The following is a 21947-nucleotide window of genomic DNA, read 5'->3' as shown; positions in this document are numbered from 1 at the left end:
TAGTTTTTTTATACCAATTCAAAATTACTACCTATCACCTATTGCATGACAATTACAATAAAATTAGTATAGAAATTGACAGACTGATTTTTGGAAAATGACGCTATCAGCGGCATGTTTCCGATACCATTGACCAGAACTAACGGAAGTTGATTATGCCTCCGCCTACCGCACTCGGTTTCATATTTACTATTTTACATACTAACTGGAATCTGCTTGTATTACGCTACACTCGAACAAAGTCTTTGTTAAAGTGTTGTAGTCGGACGGGAACCAGTTTACATACGTTATTTTATTTACCAAAAAGATATCTTGACCTGTCCATATGTTTTTTGTTATTAAATGGTATTTGGAGCTATCCCTTTGTTATATTTTTCATATTTATTCGAGCTTTCACTTTTATGCACATGTCTTACAATCGTAAACAATCGGTATGTATACATGATAAATAGATCCGTTTTGTTATGGTGTTGGACTTTTTACCCTCCAATGATCAGCAATCGCTAGACAAAATAGTTCTCCTAAATAATGTCAGCCTTTCATGCCATTTCAACTTTAAAATCATTAAAAAAGTAATAATCGGAATCATTTTGATATCCATTGGATAGAAACTGGTCTTTGTCCAGATTTACGAAGATTTTAATAATCGGAAATTAGTAATACGGTTATACCCACGCGGTGCGTATGAATCTTTGTTCACAAATTTATAGCAGCAGAGTCTGTAACTGTATCATTATTAATTAACTACACTGTTATTGTACTTAAAATGGTGAAAACTGCATATGCAATATAAGATGTCAACTCGGCCAATACAGATTTTTTTTCCGTATTGGCCGAGTTCTGATCCGGCCAAAACAGGATTTCGGAACGTCTCTAGTTTTTAGATCGTAAGTCACGATAAACTCAAACTGAAAGGAAAAACAGTTGTTTGTACGACGCAGTTTTTATTTACTCACCATAAACAAGCTGAAACCTTCAGTATGGCATATATTTTAGGTTAAAGACGGTCCCATTCATTTGAAAAGCATTTTGAAAGTAGACGATGGGATTATTTCAGGTTTAGGAAACGAGTAAATTATCACAAAGTTCATTTCTTGACGACCTCATAATTTCATCATGTCGATTTTTACTGTTCACTTTCGCTTCTCATGTTTTGTAAACGGTCTCTTATTTTTAAACCCGAACCAGGCATATGCATTCTGTAATTGCGCAAATCTTCGTTCTTTGGTCAATTGGCTTATGGATAGTTGTATCAATTTCAACTCTTACATTATTTTTTTTAAAAATATATTTGCATTACACAATTGCAATGGCAGTACCTTTCCAATTACTATTTATGTGTTGTGTCTAAATTAAAGTTGTAACACTTTATAGTGACTGGAAAGGGTAGAAAAATTCATCAGATGAGAAAAGGCTGAAGATACATGGAAACGGCACCAAATCATTAGATATTGCATCTTATAAAAAGAAACTGAGATTTGGATAGTTCCACTTCAAGGTAAAAATGTTTATCTCTTGTGAAATGAAATAAAAAAATATTGTAACACTGTAGTTAATTAATAAAGATACTATTACATGTATTTCTGTATTGGCCTTATTGTTGGTCCTCGGCCTTCAGTATTGGCCTTCGGCTTCGCCTCAGACCAATACACCAAGACATGGACCCATAACAAGGACAATACAGAAATACTTACGCAATAATATTATAGAATGACAGTATGGTTCAATAGCGGGAATCAGCCCCTCAACTACTTTTTACATAAATATTAACTTCTGGCTTCAACTCCTTGTTCGTCTTGTCTGGAGATCTTGTTGGAGTTCCAGTTAGGCAAGCATTTTAGAGACGTATCCCGTCCATCCTCTCTTGACTTGTAATTTCTGGTGATAGATTTTGCCGCTTGACGTTGTATCTTTTCAAGCTTGTTTTTTTATTGTTACCGTGTAGGGGTCCCATACTATGGCTCCATATTAAATTGTAAGATCCATTCCTAAAGGTCTAGATCATTGTTCTAATCTGACACAAATTTCAATAACTGGAATGCTACCCGAGTTGAATATATGGTGACCTACTAGAACAGCATTATCACTATTGGATGTGTGTTTAATACCATGATTGTTCAATGTCATTAACTTAAATGGAGACAGACATTTGACCTGAAAGGTGTTGTGGGAGTGCAAAATCAAAAACTAACTGACTATGATATATGGTTAAAGAATGAATATCAATTACATGGGTCAACATGGTCAAGGGCAGAGTTGTTATGAAATAACAATATGGCAGAGAAGTGGTTTCAAGTTTCATATAAAGCGACCTGACTGACATGAAATAAAAAATCAAAGGAGTATCCCTATTTGTCTAATCTTCAAGGTGAAATAAAACTAGTAAAACAATATTATACTATTGTCTAAATCTACAGAAATATAATTTGCTTCAAGTAACAGAAATAACTAGGTCACTAGTAACTTATTTAATGAGTATGTGGGGTATAAGAGCTTGATAACAACAGGCTCTTCATAATCATTTGGTTTGAAAAGGATACTAGTAGTCTATATTCTTGATTTAGAAAAATGTAATTGCAAGACAAAAATCACATTACTTAGAATACTTTAGATCATTCAGGTAGTCTTTATTTATATGTACAAAAGAACAGCCAGTAGTCATTGGATATTGTAGATCATTCAAATAGTCTTGACCTATTTATTAGTACAAAAGAACAGCCAGTAGTCATTGGATATTGTAGATCATTGTGGTAGTCTTGACCTATTTATTTATAGAAAAAACAGCCAGTAGTCATTGGATACTGTAGATCATTCAGGTAGTCTTGACCTATACATTTGTACTAAAAAACAGCCAGTTGTCATCTTTACATAACACACACATATACGAATATCAATTATATGCTTACGAGACATGTTGGAATGTTAAACTAATTACGGTATGTGAAAATCAAGACTTGCATAAAAAATATCACAATATTAGAGACAGTGGCGTCATTTTTCCTCAGAGCTTTCAGCTCTTTGATTTCGAAATATCATTGCAGTGGAATTAAAGTCTTATAAGATTGTAAGTATGCTCTATTTTATCACCTTGCACTTTCACCACTTGACTGTTTTCTGCAGCAGTTTGTTAAATCTGATCAGTTGAATAGTTTGGTTTAATACACCAAATTGCAATTTGGTCCGAATTTTGAATAAACTGCAAAAGGTGGAGAGCAACAGTTACGGTCAAGTCACAGTAATATGTATTGTTCATTTTATCGTGTACCTTTTGTAATTCTATTGGTCGACTAACAAAAAGGGAAAGGGTGTTAAGATAATAATAAAAAAAAACACTAGTTGAAACCCGTCACATTTGATTGCCAATCCAAAGGAATCTTGAATGTTGTTTTCGTGGTCATATATCTTAATTTATCTTTTGAGAATATTTGGTTATTCTGATAGTTTATGTTTAGAAGGTTGGACACTTACAAACATGTTTAACCCCGTCACAATCTTTATGTGCTTGTCCCGATGCTGAGCCTGTAGTCCATTGGTAGTTATTGTTAGCTGTCTGCTATAATTGTTTTCGTCTTTTGTTTAAGAATAAATCAGTTTCTTGCTTTTCATTTTTTACTTGTTATCAAATTTGTCTCGCCAGGTCTTTTGTAGCTTACTATGCGGTATGGGGTTTGATATTTATCGAAGGCTGCACGGTGCCCTTTATTTCACATCCTTGCCCTTTTTTGATGATCATAGCTGTCTCATCGGGAACATACTACATCTCATAATTTCTAGTACATATTGTAAATAATGTAGTTGCAAGCTAGTAACGTGTATTGTTTCAATTTTGTTGTTTGTGTCATCTTTCGTGATTTTTTTGTTACTGACTTATTCAATATCTCTTAGTAATAAGTATGTACTTTTACTCGGTGAACAATACAGGGTTGCAAAAACTTTTTTTTCTATTTCAACTGATGGACGAAGGGGATACATTTGATTAATCAATGGTTAGAACACTTAAAAAGTATCTCAATACGCCAAGGTAGTTTTGTTCGAAAACAATATCTAAGCATCAAGATCGTAGATTTATGTTGTGTCAGCGTGAGAAAGGGTTATGGACTGACAAAATGGAGTCGAGTGAGGACATTTGATCAAGTATTTTTAATACCGTTTACACATGCACGTAGATTAAAACACAGTAAGTAGTAAATAAATACTTTTATTATTTAAAAAATAAATACATTCAACTATACAAATGTCGTTGTATATTGTTAATTAAAATATGCCTTTATGGACTTCTTTTTTTGTTCTTTTGTTAATTTGACAACTATTGTTATTAATAGTCAATACATTTTGAATATTTTCTATGGCAGTGGTCACTGATATTACAATACATCATAAGTAAGTCAATTCAAGTTGCTGTCATTTTAAATTCAGCATGTAAAAACAATGGGTTTATATGAGTTGAGCACTATTGATGTCAGAAACTATGAACAGGTGCTACTATCAAGCTTCGTAAGGGTCGCATAAATATATTTTCACCTGAAAATAAATAAAGTTGATTATACCAAACATGATAAGATTTATTCTTCATCTACATTAAGTGATATAATATCTGTGTTTCAAGTAACTTTAGTATGATGAAGTTTTCATCATATTTTATTATACTTCACGTTTAACAGTTTAATTGGTTTCGGTCAAATACGAGAGCGACAATCTACTCTATCACATGGTTTAGCGGGTAACATTTTTTAGATACTACCCACTAATGCAGATGCATTAATGATTAATAATTTAACAGACAATAGTTTAATTTTGAATCAACAATTTAAAAGACAAGTTTAAAGAAAAATGACTTTAATTTTAAATCATTGATTTAAAACACAATAATAACAGAACATTCAATATAATAAATAAAATCATAGTTTAGAGGGTGATAGATTAGGACACGACCATTTGATTTTTTTGGGGAGGAGGATATTAAAAATCAATATCCTGGTCCGGCAAGAGTTGAAAATAAATAACTTTGCAGAAGTCAGGATGAAATTAAATAGTCTGAAGCATAGGTGCAGAAAACAGTTGTGTACAAAACTGAAAATAAATTTTCGTGTGGAAAAAAATAAGCACGTGTAACAACATGAACACTCAATCCGCAAAGAATCCTGCTGCCCCTCCCAGAATATCAAATGGTCGTCCCCTTAGCTTCGTCCCGAATGACAAAGTTTTCTAGGGGTAACAATATGCTTTATCACTCACTCATGTGTTATTTATATAAAATGTCAACTGTTTGCGTCATAGATTCATTGGAAGAGATATATGCTAATCTGGTATGTTTCGCCCAACACTGACAGTAGTTTGTAGTATTAATAGTTTTCATGATTTACAGTTAATTAATTACAGCAAGTGATTCATCAAATTTCTCATTGTGATTTCAATATGACATAGGAATAGTCATGACGAGATATATATGGATAATTATCCATTGTGCTATATTTAAAAACAATGCAACTGAAAAAGTAACTTCAATTTTGATTTAGTTTTCAACATACCTCGTCAATGTAGCCAACAAATCCGTCGTTCATGTTACAATTGCCTACCATCACTGGCTCAACACTTGGTTTTATTCTTCCTATGAAATATTCATAAAAAATATGTTACCTTAACAATATGCGTTTTCATGAATGTATGGGTTATCAACTTCGTGAAGTGCACTATTTTAATGTGTATATTCATCATAATCGTGCGTTTACCAGAACACTGCATTATTACAATGCCGGCATTCGTCATGTTCGAGAGCTAATTCTCGTCATGTTCGAGAGCTAATTCTCGTCATGTTCGAGAGCTAATTCATAACTATTATCATCTATGCTTCATCATAGTCGAGCATTAAATAGAAAAGTGAACTATTATTATGTTTGCGATTAGCATAATCGAGCGATAATCCAGAAAGTGGCATTATTATAATGAGGTTTAAACAGAAAAGTGCACTGTTATAATGTTTCGATCAACATAATCGAGTGATAATCCAGAAAGGTGGATTATTATAATGAGTACGTCCGTCATAATCGATGTTTAACAGAAAGAGCAATATCATAATGTTTGCGATCATCATCATAATCGAGCGATAATTCAGAAAGGTGCACTATTATAATGTGTACGTTCATCATACTCGAGATTTAACAGTAAGTGCACTATTATAATGTTTGCGTTCAGCATAATCGAGCTATATTCCAGAAAGGTGCACAATTATAATGTCGTTATAATCGTTCGATAATCTAGAAAATTGCACAATGAATAATCCAAAAAAGTACATCATTTAAACAGTAATACAATTGATCAACAATCTTGAATCTAATTTTTCAGAGTGTATAACAACTAATTATTTTTAAAATTTAGGAAATTTAGGACAGCAATGTTTTCGTTGACATACCCTTTAAATCTTTCACGTCATTAACCTGTGTTGATGAGCCGTCCGCCTGGAATGTTTGTACGGTAGCATTTAATTGTTGGTTTATGAACTTCATCTCTACCACTGTCCAACTCCCTGGCTGAAATTATAACAATCTTTTGTTGATATACAGATACATCGATATTGAAAAAGAAATATACATCTGCACTTATGTCTAGTTCATCTTCTCTTCTAATGGGAAAATATTGAATAGTATAATGGACCAATGACTTTAATGTACAGAGCTATTTAGCTATGAAGGCTTATTTAAAAACATTTTTCTAGTATTTATGATTCAAAAACATATTGGATAAAAATATTACCGTGTATGGCAATGAAATCGATGCAGTTCCACCAGATTTGTCTGTGCTTCCTTGTTTTGTCGAAATAAAGAAAATGATTTGATTTTTTGTCTTTGAGAGAAGAATTGCAAACGAAGGTGAGAGTTCGTTGCTAGATACTGTCTTGCAGTTAGAGATCAGTACTTGCGAATCATACCCTTCCTTGCCATTGTGATAAAATCTCATTCGGACTACCAAGTGTCTCTCGATGTTCTGATTAGACTTGAAGTACGGAACAGCGATAGCTGCTCTCCCGTTGAATCGACCACCTGATCTTTCTGTCAATGTTACGTTGCTTGGTTCGATATAACTGCGACCACTGATGACTCTTTTGCCGTTAAAGGCTATGTCTGTAGTTGGTACACATCCTGTTAGAATGTACAATTGTATAAGTTAAAACCATCAAAATCTATGTTTTATCTTTAATTATTATCAGTATCATTGTTTTTATTGGTAAAATATTTTGAAATATAAGTTAGCACTAGATCATTTTAATATAGAATATAAATATATCGGTATCTATACTTTCATATTAAAATTACATTCTTACAGCAAAAAAAGACAAACAATTTCGGCTTGCGACGATCAAGATAGGACACAAAACCCATGAGACATTATAGGTGACAGCGATAAGTAATAAAACAACTAACTGTGTCAAACCAACTGTGAAAAATGTCTATGACATTGTTTGAATAATTCATCTAATTATCTATTAATCTAGAAGACCTAGCTCTGAATATTTCTCTTCAGATCGATGTTCCCCTTTCTCGGTTGATGGTAGTAAAAAAAATGATTTCTCGAACGAAAAACTGTTTGTCATTGTTGATTGGATCAATCCAAATGAATTAATGTTCTTTCCTGGTAAAAATATTGACAAAAGTTTCATTGATACATTTTGTTTTTCGTCTGAATAATTGTAAATAATGGTTGCCGTACTTACTGATTCGTTTGAAAAGAGCTCGAACACATGTACATTGATCTTCATCAAACCGTGTTCCAGTGGCACAGTTCATTACTGTTCCGTAATATTTCAGAACATATAATGATTCATCTTTTGGGTGTTTTTCAAAGGGGCAGCCTAAAATAAAAACAATATCATTAAATAATTGTTCCAGGTTAGTTTATTAAGATTTACAGAAAGTGCATTATTGCAAATACTTTTTTTTTTTGGTAGATTGAAACGTACTTGAATTAGCTCTAGACGGTAGTAATTGGACGCAGCTTCAATCAGATTTATCAAACACTTTAGAAATAGTTACAATTACAATATAAGAAAATAACAAATGAGCCGTTGATACCATAAAAATTGCAATAACAAAAATGTTTCTTTATTCTATTCCATCGGATATGCAAAATTAAATTCTCTACTTGACAATAATTAACTTACTGTTTTTCTTCTTCTTTTCTGGCATATCACCTCTCAATTTGTATGGACATTCAGATTCATCTATCTTACAGGAATCGCTTGGTTGGCAGACGCCATTTACATAAGCCTCATTAGCAGGACAACATTCTGCATCTGACCGACCATTAACACAGGTCCAGTAACTTCTGCAGTTCAAACCTGACGGGTAACTCTTTAGTGTTCTATCTCTACATGGATCTACATATACATAATAAAACATTTCAATCAAAATGAAAGGGAGCTGTTTTCGAAGCCACCACCTGTTTTACACACACTAGATTACACAAAAAAATTTCTTTAAATTGTGATTGGTTGCATAACAATACGTACTATTATAGAATGATTAAAAACATACAGATTATCACAAAACACAATATATATAAACATTTGCATAAAAAAGTTCTCTTGTTTGCAAAGAAAAATGTATTCGCACATTATTATAAGTACATTACGCTTCAGGATCGTTTAAACTCGGCATGTCTCCTTCTATTTGAGTTAAGTCCAGGTATCCCCATTAGGCTGTTAGGTGGTATTTGTATCAAATTTAATGTCATACTTAGTAACTAAATCATATAAATTAACTTCCGGTATTCGAATTAAACTTACCATTTGGACAAACTACGTTTGATGCAGTATCACATGTATTTTTCATCCTAGACCAAAAAGTTCCAAAAGCACAATTCATTTCTAGAGCCTCCATGCCAGCTCCCTCAGCACTAGCCGTACAACGAATGTATTTCCGACAGTCACCAGGATGTTCAAAATAACAGTCGGTGCTATAACAGTTTTGAATTTCACATATCCCTATTTTAAAACAACAAAATATTTTTAGATAGGTAATTTGTATTTCTGTGAGAAATTGTAGATAAGAAATGTTTTGAAACACCTACACAAAAGATCTTAATATTTTCATTCATGTCAAGATAAAGCATTAATTGAAGAAAATAATCAATTATTTTTGTCAGTAAACTATTTGGTTTTTATAAAAAGGGATACATACGTACGTTGTAGTTCAGTGGTTTTATAAAAAGGCTTACGTACTTTGTAGTTCAGTGGTTTTCTAAAAAAGCTTACGTACGGTGTAGCTCAGTGGTTTTATAAAAAGGCTTACGTAAGTTGTAGTTCAGTGGTTTTATAAAAAGGCTTACGTACTTTGTGGTTCAGTGTATGGTTGTCGTTGTACATCGTTTGGTTTTATAAAAAAGCTTACGTACTTTGTAGTTCAGTGGTTGTCGTTGTATATTGTTTGGGTTTATAAAAAGGCTAACATACTTTGTAATTGGTTCAGTGGTTGTTGCTGTATGTTGTTTGACATAATGGTTTTTCGTTTTATGTTTAAGACAGTTAGTTTTCCCTTTTTTAAATTGTTTCACATTTTGTTATCCCAGGGCCATTTATATCTTTCTATATGCATGATATTGGTTTTGTACATTGTTGAAGTCCGTACGGTGACCTGTAATTGTGTATATATTTGTATTTTGATCTTTGATGGATTGTTGCCTCATTGTAAATCAATGCATTATCTGCTATTTTTGTTTATTCTAATGCATTTTAATATATATGTAAATACGTACTCTGATCGGCAAACAGTTGTCTGAAGTATCTTACTGGTTTCTCAGTTGTTGGTACATCAAACTCCATTCCAATTTGTTCATTTCTTCTAACCTCATCCGTAAAATCCATGGATGACGAAAAAGCTCCATCTTTTCTTAATATATTCCGTGTATCTGTGTTTGATGTTCGAGTACTGATTGTTTGTCCTTTAGAGTTTGTTGCTGTATTGCTCTGTGTTCCAGTTCCACTGGTTGACTGTCTTGAGACATCTTGGTTAGATTTATTTTTGTTTTTCCTTTGTCTGTTTCTACGTGTTGTAATATCGCTTTTTGTTTTTTGTGTTTGATTCCTTTTTCTTGGTACACGCCGGCTTGAACTACGTGAATTAGATGACGCAGTGTCGCTTGTTTTAACGGTGTTTATATCTGTACGTCTGTTTTCTTTCGAAACTGTTGTCCCTGAACTTTGGACATTTTTTGTCTCGCTGGTGATGGCTCCAATAGAACTGACTTCAGCGTTTATAGTGTTTAAATCCCCAGCACCCACAGCTGGCTCCTTGTCTAATCCTTGCACATTGGTTTCTTTTCTTGCCGCAACATGTGTTGTCGATGAAGACTTACTTGTCTTGATTGTTTTGGATGAACCAGTACCAGATTTCACATTACCAAACGGGTCCACGCCTGGACTTGCAAAAGGGTCATTTTCTACATTAAGATTGACTGAAAGGAAGATTTAAAAAAAATATATACATATATTTATCTAATGAAATCTAACAAATCATATCCTCGCCATACCTAAACAATAATAATACAATGAAATAATCATAACAATATAATAAAAATGGAAAGTAAGACAAAGAAAAACCTTTTGCAAAAATACATATAAGTAGGCACTCAATTTTTTTCTTATAATGAATATTGACGCACGGGTTTCAAGAAAATTACAATGTTAGACAAAGCCCATATTATAAATAAATCTACCGACAATCAGGTTAACTTACTAAAAAAGATGGCAATTTAGTTTTGGATTTTATCGAAGAATCTAAAATGTTGTAAAAAACGATTCATTACGTGTACGTTCAGCTGACTTGAATATTAATTCAATTTATTAAAAAAAATACACACACACACAAAACAGTTATATAAACCCACTTAATGGAAATGGAAACTGTTTTTTTTTTCTCGATTTCATCGTTCTGTAGTGGAAACAAACTTACCTCCAATATTCTGAACATCTTGTGCGTATATATATGTGTGGACAAATATGGATAATATAACAATTCTATGGATTTCTGTTAACATCTGAAGTGAAAAAAATGTTTATAATTTAAGTTTTAAACAATCTTTAGTTGATTTTTCCCTGTAATTCAAAATCTCCCAAACAGGTTAAACATGGATAATGTATTTACACAAGTGGCGATAAAGACTAGCAATTCAATATAAATCGAGTCGTATACATAGATGAGGGTCCGGTCCAAATATTGGTTTCTTTACAGTTCATATATGCTAATTGGTTGCCTTTCCATTTTACTTTTATATTATTAATGGTATTAGCGAAACAATGCAAACAAAATGATCATTCATATTTTCATTAAATCTTGAGCATTTAACCTTATATTGCTAAGATGTATCGTTCGTTCGTTCTTTCGTTTTGTTTTATACTTGATTCTATTGAATTCCATTCTTTATCATTTCAATTTTTAAACCAAATCTGGATAAACAAAGAAAAAAAAAACCCCAAATTCATCAAAGTTGTAAAAGATGGATGATCACAGTCGATCATTACATGCTATACCTTTGTCATTGACATGAATTATAATGAACGATGCATTTTCGTGTTTTAAAGTTTTTCCAAATCAAAAGACCAGCTATATGTATGTTTTTCTGTCCGACATATCTATCTGTAGTGTATACTCCAGATACACTGTTTGACCTTTTATTCAAATGAACATAAGGATAAATGAGCAAACATGTCATATAATAATCATCTTGTCATAAATACCATCGTAAAGTCATTCAAAAATTGTCACAATAGTACTATATACGTTAACATACATGCATATTTTTTTTTATAGAAGTATAAATATATACATAATTATGCATTATTTACCTCATATCCTTTGTTTAAAAAAGTAAAATATGGTCTTGTCTGGTCAACATAAATTTTAGTCGTGCCGCACAATGAATTTATGGAATTAAAATTAACAATAAAACTGACACGACAAGGTTGTCAGCTATCCCATATTAACTAGATCGTGTTTCTTATCATACTAGGATTTATTTATTTATCAATGTATTTATTTGATTGTTCGTTCGTTTGTTTGTTTGTTTGTTAATTTGAAAATAATCAAAAGTAGAGATCGGCAGTTGCAAGCATAATTGTTTCCCAAATCAGATATATTACAGATCATAACTAAATTTTTTAATGCAATTTTATACTCTGAACAATTTGAAATTAAAGTTATAATAATGATTTACAAACAATATATATATCAATTGAGAAAGACTAATTCGAAAACAGCGTGAATGCACACTTTTCTTTATACACAAACTAGACGTACATATTACACATAAATATAGATATACAAGTTATTATGTATTATTTTCAATCCTGAAGTTATTGTTTAATGACTTCCTATTGTAACAAAATATTGACTTACCTTGTGCTTGTTAAAATAAATAAGACTGGGACTGTAAGTGATAAATTATATAAATAAAATACAACAATTAACTGGATTGATTACCTTTGTTTCGCAGTTTGTGCATGAATCCTTATATTTATATATTAGTACACGGAAGACGTAGCCTCGAGCAAAAGTAATTCATTTGTTGTTTGCATCGTGCACGTAAGAGAATTTTTTGCATATGTAGGAGAATAACATTTAATAACACACCCAAAGTACGTTTGAATATTTAATGGTAAACCAAAATTTATTGTTTAACAATTACAATTGCCAATGACAATCAATTGATAATTTGTTTAATACTAAGTTTGAAATATGTCACCTGTTTGTTCCAGTTGCCTTCATGTTTATCAATTAATACGTTTGTATATGACGCCTTATAAGTGGGTGTAATAAATGTAATACTTCAAGTAAATAAAAAAAATCAATACACTGCATATATTAGGTTATGGTTGAGGCAGTTTATCCTAATTATGAAATGATAAACAACATGTAATATGTTCGTCCGGAAATAACCAGGTTCCCTGGGAGGGTTAGAATACGTGCGCTTTCGTCGTATTGTTCTTTGATAAACTCCAAATGAAAAGATAAGATTCGTATGAAAACTTTAAAGGTGTAATAGTGTAAAGCGTCTTACATCTGGCGACCAGGAAAGAGTATGTGTATTCAACTCCTCCTACACTGAGTTTTAAACAGTCTAATTTTCTAGAATTTCTGCATATACATTAGAGATGTACAACTTTAAACCCATAAAAGACAAATTCTGGAGGAAGTAAAAATTACAAGGTGAAAATTGTCAGACAACTCTTTATAGGAGTTATAGGTATCGATTTTTGACCAATATTAGCGGGTTTTTTTTCTTATCGTGAAAACTAATATAAAAAGACAGATACTGGGATCAGAAAAATATATCCTCAAAACAAGATTTACAAAATTTTATAATATACGTAACGACTGAAACCATCAATTGACTACGCTGCTGGTAGATTATCAGTCCCCGAGGGTATCATCAGCTCAGTAGTCAGTACTTCGTTACTGACATAATCTATAACAGACCTGTCTTAAATGTCCGTTTAGTTGTCGAGTTTCAGCTCCCTCAGGCAAAGTCATATAGCTCTTCAGCTGTATCGGTTCTTATACATCCTTCGGCCTTGAGCGTTCCTGATGAAGTTAAATCCGGAAGAGCGCTTCGGAAGCATGATATTTCAAAGTAATACTCTGCATTTCTTATAGCACTTGGGCGATACCGCTGCTGGTGGACTATAATTATTAGTTCCCAGAGGTATTATCATATTAGCAGTAAGTACTTCGGTACTGACATGATTTATAACAAACTTTTCTTAAATTGTCCCTTCATAAACTTTGAAATTTTTCAGAAACTAAAGTTTCAACTCCCCTGCATGCAAAGTTGACCTTAGACGATTTTGGTTAATGTTATTTTAGGTCCTGTTTGACCATATAGCTCTTCAACTGTTTCTATTCTGATACATCCTTGGTTTTCAAATATTCGTCCAGCTGAAGGTAAATCCAGAAAAACGCTTCGGACGCATGAAATTATAAAGTGTAATATTCATTTTGTTTGAGAAGATAAGCTATTCTTTTGTCATAAAACTCCTCACGTTATCAAGTCTTATTCAATCTAGGCTTTCAACATTTTTGGGTTTTGAGCGTTCCTGATAAATGTAAATCCAGAAAACCGCTTCGGACGCACTAAATTATATTAAAGTTATTTTCATTTACTAGCACTGGGTCGATACCACTGTTTATGGACTTTTGTCCCTGGTGGTATAATTAGCTCAGTGGTCAGTGCTTCGGTACTGATATGATTTATAACACTTTTTTCTCTTACATTCCCCGTCACTATTTTTTTTTCAAAACTAAGGTTTCAACTCCCTCAGGCAAAGTTAACCTTGAATGAATTTGGGTATTCTTTTTAGGTCACCATTGCTCATACAGCTTCTGGCGTTGTCGTGTACTATATGAAGGCAAATCATGAAAAGCGCTTCAGACGGAAACTGTGTAAGTGTTATTTTCATTTTTAGAAGTTCTTAAATGACGATTTTGTATCAATCATAGTGTTTTTCCTTTTACGTTGAGAGTACCCTAAATAAACAGACGTACGGTTGCCAATAATTCCTTACATTCACTTCATTTGAACATGATGGATAGTTATCTCATTGTAAATCATACCTCATCTCCTTTTTTAATTTAGAAACTGAAACAGCAAAAATGTTCTACAATACAAGATATACAAAAATGTTCAATGATTGAAACCATCGACTGACACCTTGTACGGGTTCGTGTTGCTCAGTCTTTGGTTTCCCGTGTTGTTTTGTTTACTGTTCTTTGTCTGTTTGTCTTTTTCCTTTTTGACCATGGCAATGTCAGTTTATTTTCGACTTATCGGTTTGAATGTCCCTTTGGTATCATTCGCCTCTCTTTTATTGAAAAGTTTTTTGCTTATTCCTTTTTAAACTCTAATTGATTTACAGATACTTTTAACAGCAAACCATTGTAGCATCTCGAATAAGACGACGGTTCCGGGATATTTTGAACATCCCAAACACTGCATCATCTCGAATAAGACGACGGTTCCGGGATATTTTTAACATCCCAAACGCTGCACAACTCAAATAAGACGACGGTTCCGGGATATTTTGAACATCCCAAACACTGCATCATCTCGAATAAGACGATGGTTCCGGGATATTTTGAACATCCCAAACACTGCATCATCTCGAATAAGACGATGGTTCCGGGATATTTTGAACATCCCAAACACTGCATCATCTCGAATAAGACGATGGTTCCGGGATATTTTGAACATCCCAAACACTGCATCATCTCGAATAAGACGACGGTTCCGGGATATTTTGAACATCCCAAACGCTGCACATCTCAAATAAGACGACGGTTCCGGGATATTTTGAACATCACGAACACTGTATAAGACTAAAAATAACTGTACCGTATTTGAAAAGTTGCCATCGTCCCCAATTGACAGTGCAACCTTTTCAAATACTGTACTGTTGTTCCTTGAATAGACTGTATCAACCTTTGAATGTTTATAGTGACTATCATATTTAGGCACCATTATTAAACTTTATACAATAGTAATGTATTCTTTGATTAAGAATTTAACCGAGGTACGGAAATAGGTTAAGGGCATACGATACAGTTTTGATCCCATAATGAAAATTTGATGAATATTTGCAAATAGGCTATTTTTTACCTGATTAAATCAAATATGTAATAAAAAATATACCTTCATGTGCTACTTTTTGAGTAAAATGAGTTCGAAATTTCAGATATTTGCTCAAAATTCGGATTTGTGGACGCATTTACCTTCCGACAGAAATGCATAACTTTTTTGTTTTAAAAGATAAACACAAGCTGTTTTTTGTTAAATTATTTGTAATTTGTGTTTTTTATAAGTATCCTATAAATTTATGAAATCTTTTGTTTAGAAATAACTCAAATTCATCAAATGTTCATGAATGTAGAAAAAAACGTCATTTTTTGCTATATATTGATCAAATTTAAAAAAAATGCATTATTGACTTTTTCATGAAAATTGGTACAAATAATCTTCATACGTAATCAAACCGAATGTAATTTTAAAAAAGAGGGGTCCATGAACTCGTTTTCAAGTTAAATCAGTTTGAATGATAAAAATCAGTCGAAAAATACATCTTTTCCCGATATGTCACAGTTTGACGTCGCCAAAATAACATTTTACGTTAGCAACGTCATTACCGCCCCTGTAACTGTTAATATATGCCCTTTTAAAAATATACAGTTATTTACTCTCTTGTTGCAAAGGAGACATTTTAAAGGCTGCGACAAAATATTTGATGATTTCTATATACTACACTAGTGGAAGGACGTTCAGTGGTATTATTCGAATTTTATAATGGTAGAAAAACAAAATAAAGAAGACTAACCATTTATCTTTTTATATATGTTGCCCCATTTAAATGGATATTTTGGGTATTTTCCGTATTCTCAATTGCAATCATTGTAGTAAAAAAATTGTGTAGAGAGACGGAAGTTATGGCGCGACTTGAAAATGACTGTAATATCTGGAAAGTTTTGGTCTGACGTGTTCCCTAATTATTGTAACGTTTGCTAGTTTCTCGTGCTGTTGGATTAACTCTAAGAGTTCTTTACCATTCCAGGTTCCCAATACCAATATCGGATGCCAATACCGGTTTCCAAATACCAATACCAGGTTTCAAAAAGCAATACCGGGTCCTCCTAGTAACAGACACGGCCGTGAATCACTACATATTTATTCAGTTCACACGATTGGTCAAATAACACAACCAGTAAACAGGAAATCTATAAGTGTTTAACAATTGATTTTTGTTTATTAACTTCCTATATGAAATTATGTGTACTTAAACAATGGATACTGTGCATTCGGTCTTCCGTTTTAAAATTTGATCTATTTTTTGTGAAAAGGGAAAGAATAAATGCAAACAATTCTCAAACACAAAGATAAGAGTGAATTACACAAACCCATTAAAAAAATTTGGAGAAGGGTCTCAGGTGCTCCGAGATGCAATAGTTCCTGCTCTAACAGTCAGTCGTGATACCTGTTTTTTTTACTCCTGTCAAAACCCGATGATGAAACATATCAAGTTTTAAGTCATTACATAGTAGGCTTTATAACGGATTGGCAAATGTCTCTTCACTAAAGCTGACATTACACAATTTATAAACCAGTTGCACATGTAAATTCTCAAACCCTAAAACGTGATCGAATAGGTGGAGTTTGAAATTAAAACAGTTCAGTTTTCTACCAAATGATAGGACAAGACCGCTACCAATATCAACAACATGCACAAACATTAAAAAAATGATATAGCACAAATACAAAACTAAAAACTGAAACAAAAGAAATTAGAACCTCTTTATAAAACTAGTGGTGAACTTGGGTGCTTTGAAATTGAAAGCAGTTCTAGCTCCACCGGTAGGACCTGCCGTGTTATACGTGTCAGGGAAAAACCATTCAAAGTTGCATTCAATGATTGCATCGACAGGGTGAAAAGAGCTGAATTGCGGCTACTTCAAAAGAACGTTGTCGCATTGGCAATTATACCACATTTTCTTATCCGTGACCATCTTTGACACAAATATTCTCTAACGATCAACCAAATCATGATGGCTTCCGTAAAACTCTCGATGAAATGATATCAATATGAACTATAGGTTCAGAAGACCCTGCATTCCTGACCTGGAACTATTGCATACAATTGATATAATGCAGCAGGAATATTTGTGTTAAATGGAACCTGTGTAGAATAAAATCTTGTCTTGCTGATTATTTTTTCTGAAGCAAATTTCCTGTATATCCATAAAAGTGTTAAAGATAATAAGCAAACATATTAAAAAGATTTAAATTCGGACTTAGGAGTAGATTGACAACTTTGTTCATATAAAATAATTTGTAGATATTTTGTTGCTGATCTTTTATGGTACACAATGTTTCAGTTTATCTATTAGAACTTTCAATATATTAGGTAAAAACGCTTAAATTGTGTATAAAAAATTACCAAGTAAGGGCAATAAATCACAAACCGAGTAGCCTAACGATTTCAGTCACTTTTTACTTATTTGTAGGTATAATTTTACTGATTTACTATAATTTCTATCAAATACATATAAATGGGCAAAATTAGAAATTCTAGGTCAATAACTCCTTGAAGGGGTCAATTATTGATGATTTTGGCTATCTGGACTTGTTTCTAGATCTTTGTTATCTGATCATTTTCAAGTTCAATGTATCACTTTTTCTAGTTTTCAAAATTATAGCACAAAAAAAAACACAAAAAAGTTAAAAATCGTCATCCAAGGACAAAAACTCATATAAGGCAGTTAGATTCTGTATTCCTTTTAGCGGGGAATAGTATACTATATATTTTGTCCCAGCTTTGAGGTGGTAAGTAACGGTTTCGGTCATGTTGACTTGTGTGCAGATCTTACTTTGCTGGTCATTTTTGCACCTAAAGTTTCTCTTTGTCTTAATAATTTCCAGAATGATAACAACAAAGTTGCGAAATTTGTCACGTCAACTGAACATTTCAAAGCCAACAACTCCAAAATACGTAATAATATTTTCGAAAAGTTTTAAGGTAGATAGACCTTAACCTGCATTCATGTCAGTTTTAACCTATTACTGCTTTGGTTTTTGGATATAAGCCTGTCAAAACTGCAGTTTTACCTCTATGTTCTATTTTTAGTAACAGCGGCCATGCGTATCGATTGGTCGAATCCCCGGATACTAACCCGAATAATTCAGTCGTTATATTCTGTTGATCTACGGTGGCTACCATGAAAGAATGCAGTCACGATATAATTTAGCCATATTTAGTTTAAACAATATTTTATTATGAATTAAATACATCTTATACAATATAAGTTCACATTTTGGCAAATAGGATTCAGAAACAAGCAACACATGCTTGTATTAATTTGTCTCCTAATTGAATTGAGTACAATTTACAAAAATAAATTTTTACATACTCTGTCACATAATAAAAACATTGAAAATGTCAATTAAGTTTCACGATGATCTGAAAAAAACAACTATTAATATGAAATGCTAACAGGTATATTGTGTGAATTATTAGTTTGTAAACCTTTTAGATTTAATTATGAACCTTTGTGCCATAACAAATAAACTAATGTATTCTTCATTTGAAATCAGATTTGAACCGTTTGATAGTAATTCATTGTCCTTAAGTACAGTTAATTCTAACCCTTCAAATGACATTATTATTTCTTGTCTTATATGTCTGCATATGATAGGAAAAATAATTTAAAAAAATGCGAGATTGTGGAGAATCTACTAAATTTCTTTGAAATAGGTGACAGTTCAATGAATTACTGTTCATTCGTAATCGCGCGTGAAGAATTTGAACTTTTCGACCGTCCAGCATAATTGTATAAAGGGACTCGATTGTTCTGATTACTAATAGATATTGCTATAATTTTTCACGGTCATAAAATATACGATAGAGTATGTATTTTTTTTAATATTCAAAATATACGAAAAGGGTAGGGTACTGGATGTCTCAGCTGCTCACCCTACCACTAAGGGATTGAAGTGCCGTTTGGATTTTTGCAGTATCCATAATTGATTCACATGTAGTTTGACAGTTATCTTTTTGGTCCCTTTTGATCATATAGCTGACAACCTTTCTACGTATTCAATATTGATGTTTAGGTTTGAACGTTCCTGGAAAAGGCTAAACAAGAAAGGCGCTTCGAACGCACGAAACTTGTGAAAAAGGTCTTATTTCAATTTACTCTGAAGACCAGATATTCATTCAGAATACTCATTTCATATTTTGGTCAAATTATAAAATGACAAATTTTCAGTACATCTATGTTAAAAAATATATATTTCTATAAAAATGCCGTTGTTGGATTTGAAATGAAAGTTTGTAGGATGAATAGTTAACACGATTTACATCTATTTTGCTGAAACTAAAAGATAGTTACTTTTGTTTTCGAGGTAGTTGAGGTTTCAATCATTGAACATTTTTGTAGATCTTGTATTGTAGACAATTTTTGCTGTTTCAGTTTAAAAAAAAAAGAGATGTGGTATGATTGCCAATGAGACAACTATCCACCAAAGTTCAAACGAAGTGGATGTAAGCAATTATAGGCAACCGTACGACCTTTAACAATGAGGAAAACCTACCGTATAGTCGGCTATAAAAGGCCCGACATGAAATATATGAAACGATTCAATTGAGAAAACTAACGACCTAATTTATAACAGAACAATCACCCCCAGTTTTTGGTGGGGTTCGTGTTGCTTAGTCTTTAGTTTTCTATGTCGTGTTTTGTGTACTAATGTTGGTCTGTTGGTCTTTTTTAGCCATGGTGTTGTCAGTTTATTTTCGACTTTGTTTGAATGTCCCTTTGGTATCTTTCGCCTCTCTTTTATGAAAAACAAATACTTCAGACATGAACCAACGACAACCGCTGAACTACAGGCTACTGACTTTGGACAGGCACATAAAGAATGTGACGGGGTTAAACATGTTTGTGAGCCCCCCCCTAACCTGTATGTTCTGTAACAAATGAAACATTATAATACTAGTAAAAATGCCAGTACGTTTTGGAAACCAAGTCCACAAATGGAAAACATTATCAGTGAAAAATGGAAATATTTATTTCACAACAGCATTCACGAATACAAAAGTTTGTCAATCCTGTTGCTATGGTTAACAGTAACAGCATAGACTATTTTATACTGAAACGTCTTCAAAGGCATTTAAATATAAATGTATTTACACATAATGAAATCTTTGTTTGTGTGAATTCATTTAGCACACACAATATGAAATACTGCTATTCACGCGATATGTTATACTGATATTGGTAACAGGATATAACTAAATTTGGTAATACCCGCGGTTACCAAAAACATAACGACAAAAGAAAAATGTGCAATCTAATTAAAATATAGTTAGATCTGATTTCGTTATACTCATATGAGCTTATATGTACGAGCACGCGAGTGAATATAGGTCTGATTAATCAGATTGTAAAATTGTGAGGAATGCACTTGATGTTGAGTTTATTATGGAAATGGTAATTTTTACAACATTTTAATCCTAATTTTTAGACGGGTATTTTTCGACTCAACATGAAAATTGACGAACAACCGTAAACAACCTATCAATACATAGAAAGAAAATACATGAACATAGAACTGAGTTTTGCACTTGACTTGAAACCACTTTGATTGTTCATGAAAAACCCAAGGTGCCAGATGAGAGTTTTTTAAAGTTAAGCCTGGGGCATACAAATGTAATCAGTATACTATACATAGATTTATGCTTAATACACTACAACTTTTTTAGTATAAACACACACATATTTAAAAATCTCGTCTGGCAACGTGTGAAAAACTAGCTTTAAGTTTTATCGATCCCTTTTGTGTGGCATTTCATGTTTGGTCCTCCTCGCGGTCCGCGTTTGAACTATGTCGATTTCTTTCAAAAATCAGAGACAACTATTTGGCTTTAAATTAAACAACTATAAAGCCTGGTATAAATTGCAGGATAAAACCCAGTATGAACTGATATAAAAACTATTTGTACGCTCTACGAAACAGGAGCACAGCTCGGCGAGCCTTGCTTTTCGACCTGTTTCTAAAGCTCGTACAAATAAATCATATATTTTCCTACAATGTACATATATATTGTTACATGTATGACATCATCTGGGAAAATTATGTCCATGACATCATTAAGATTTCAATTTTTTATTTGTTTTTTGTTTTGATTTGCTTGTAAAAGTGATGGTTTAAACTGTAAGTTTTATTTGATTTTGAAATTATTGCAATATTCGACATTTTTTTTATTGACCGATTTAAAAATAATTCTTTATCCTACAAGGAAATTCATGTTAAAATAGAATGTTGTAGAATTCTGCCTTTTAAATTTAACAACAAGAAGTTCATTTTACACTTCTACGCCTACTCAGTCATGGTGCGGTAATTTTAAAAATTATCGG

The 21947-nt window shown here is 32.6% G+C and overlaps 1 protein-coding gene across 2 annotated transcripts; it reads right to left on the bottom strand.

Moving 5' to 3' along the window:
* Positions 1 to 4182: 4182 nt before the first annotated feature.
* LOC127730438 (uncharacterized) lies at positions 4183 to 12526 on the bottom strand. Of its 2 annotated transcripts, none has more exons than XM_052238857.1 (10): positions 12471 to 12526; positions 10944 to 11028; positions 9748 to 10446; positions 8780 to 8977; positions 8156 to 8371; positions 7709 to 7846; positions 6751 to 7136; positions 6410 to 6527; positions 5529 to 5608; positions 4183 to 4521 (listed from the first exon to the last, which is right to left on the bottom strand). In XM_052238857.1, the coding sequence occupies exons 2-10, from the start codon at positions 11026 to 11028 to the stop codon at positions 4486 to 4488; spliced, it is 1956 nt and encodes a 651-aa protein (XP_052094817.1). In that variant the 5' UTR covers positions 12471 to 12526; the 3' UTR covers positions 4183 to 4485. The 2 variants fall into 2 exon arrangements, with proteins under 2 accessions (XP_052094817.1, XP_052094818.1); XM_052238858.1 differs by having other exon boundaries at positions 12387 to 12479.
* Between the last annotated feature and the right edge of the window lie 9421 nt (positions 12527 to 21947).

Source organism: Mytilus californianus, unplaced genomic scaffold (genome assembly GCF_021869535.1).
Source record: "Mytilus californianus isolate M0D057914Y unplaced genomic scaffold, xbMytCali1.0.p SCAF_2, whole genome shotgun sequence".
Classification (NCBI taxonomy): Eukaryota; Metazoa; Mollusca; class Bivalvia; order Mytilida; family Mytilidae; genus Mytilus; species Mytilus californianus.
This window is presented reverse-complemented; position numbering and strand designations above follow the sequence as displayed.

Excerpts from the sequence above, each read along its gene's own strand:
- LOC127730438 (XM_052238857.1), bottom strand. The coding sequence starts at position 11,028 with ATGTTAACAGAAATCCATAGAATTGTTATATTATCCATATTTGTCCAC. Across the intron at positions 8,372-8,779 it reads AAACGTAGTTTGTCCAAATG|ATCCATGTAGAGATAGAACA; the intron begins GTAAGTTTAATT and ends ATGTATATGTAG. Across the intron at positions 7,847-8,155 it reads AGAAAAGAAGAAGAAAAACA|GCTGCCCCTTTGAAAAACAC; the intron begins GTAAGTTAATTA and ends TTTTTATTTTAG.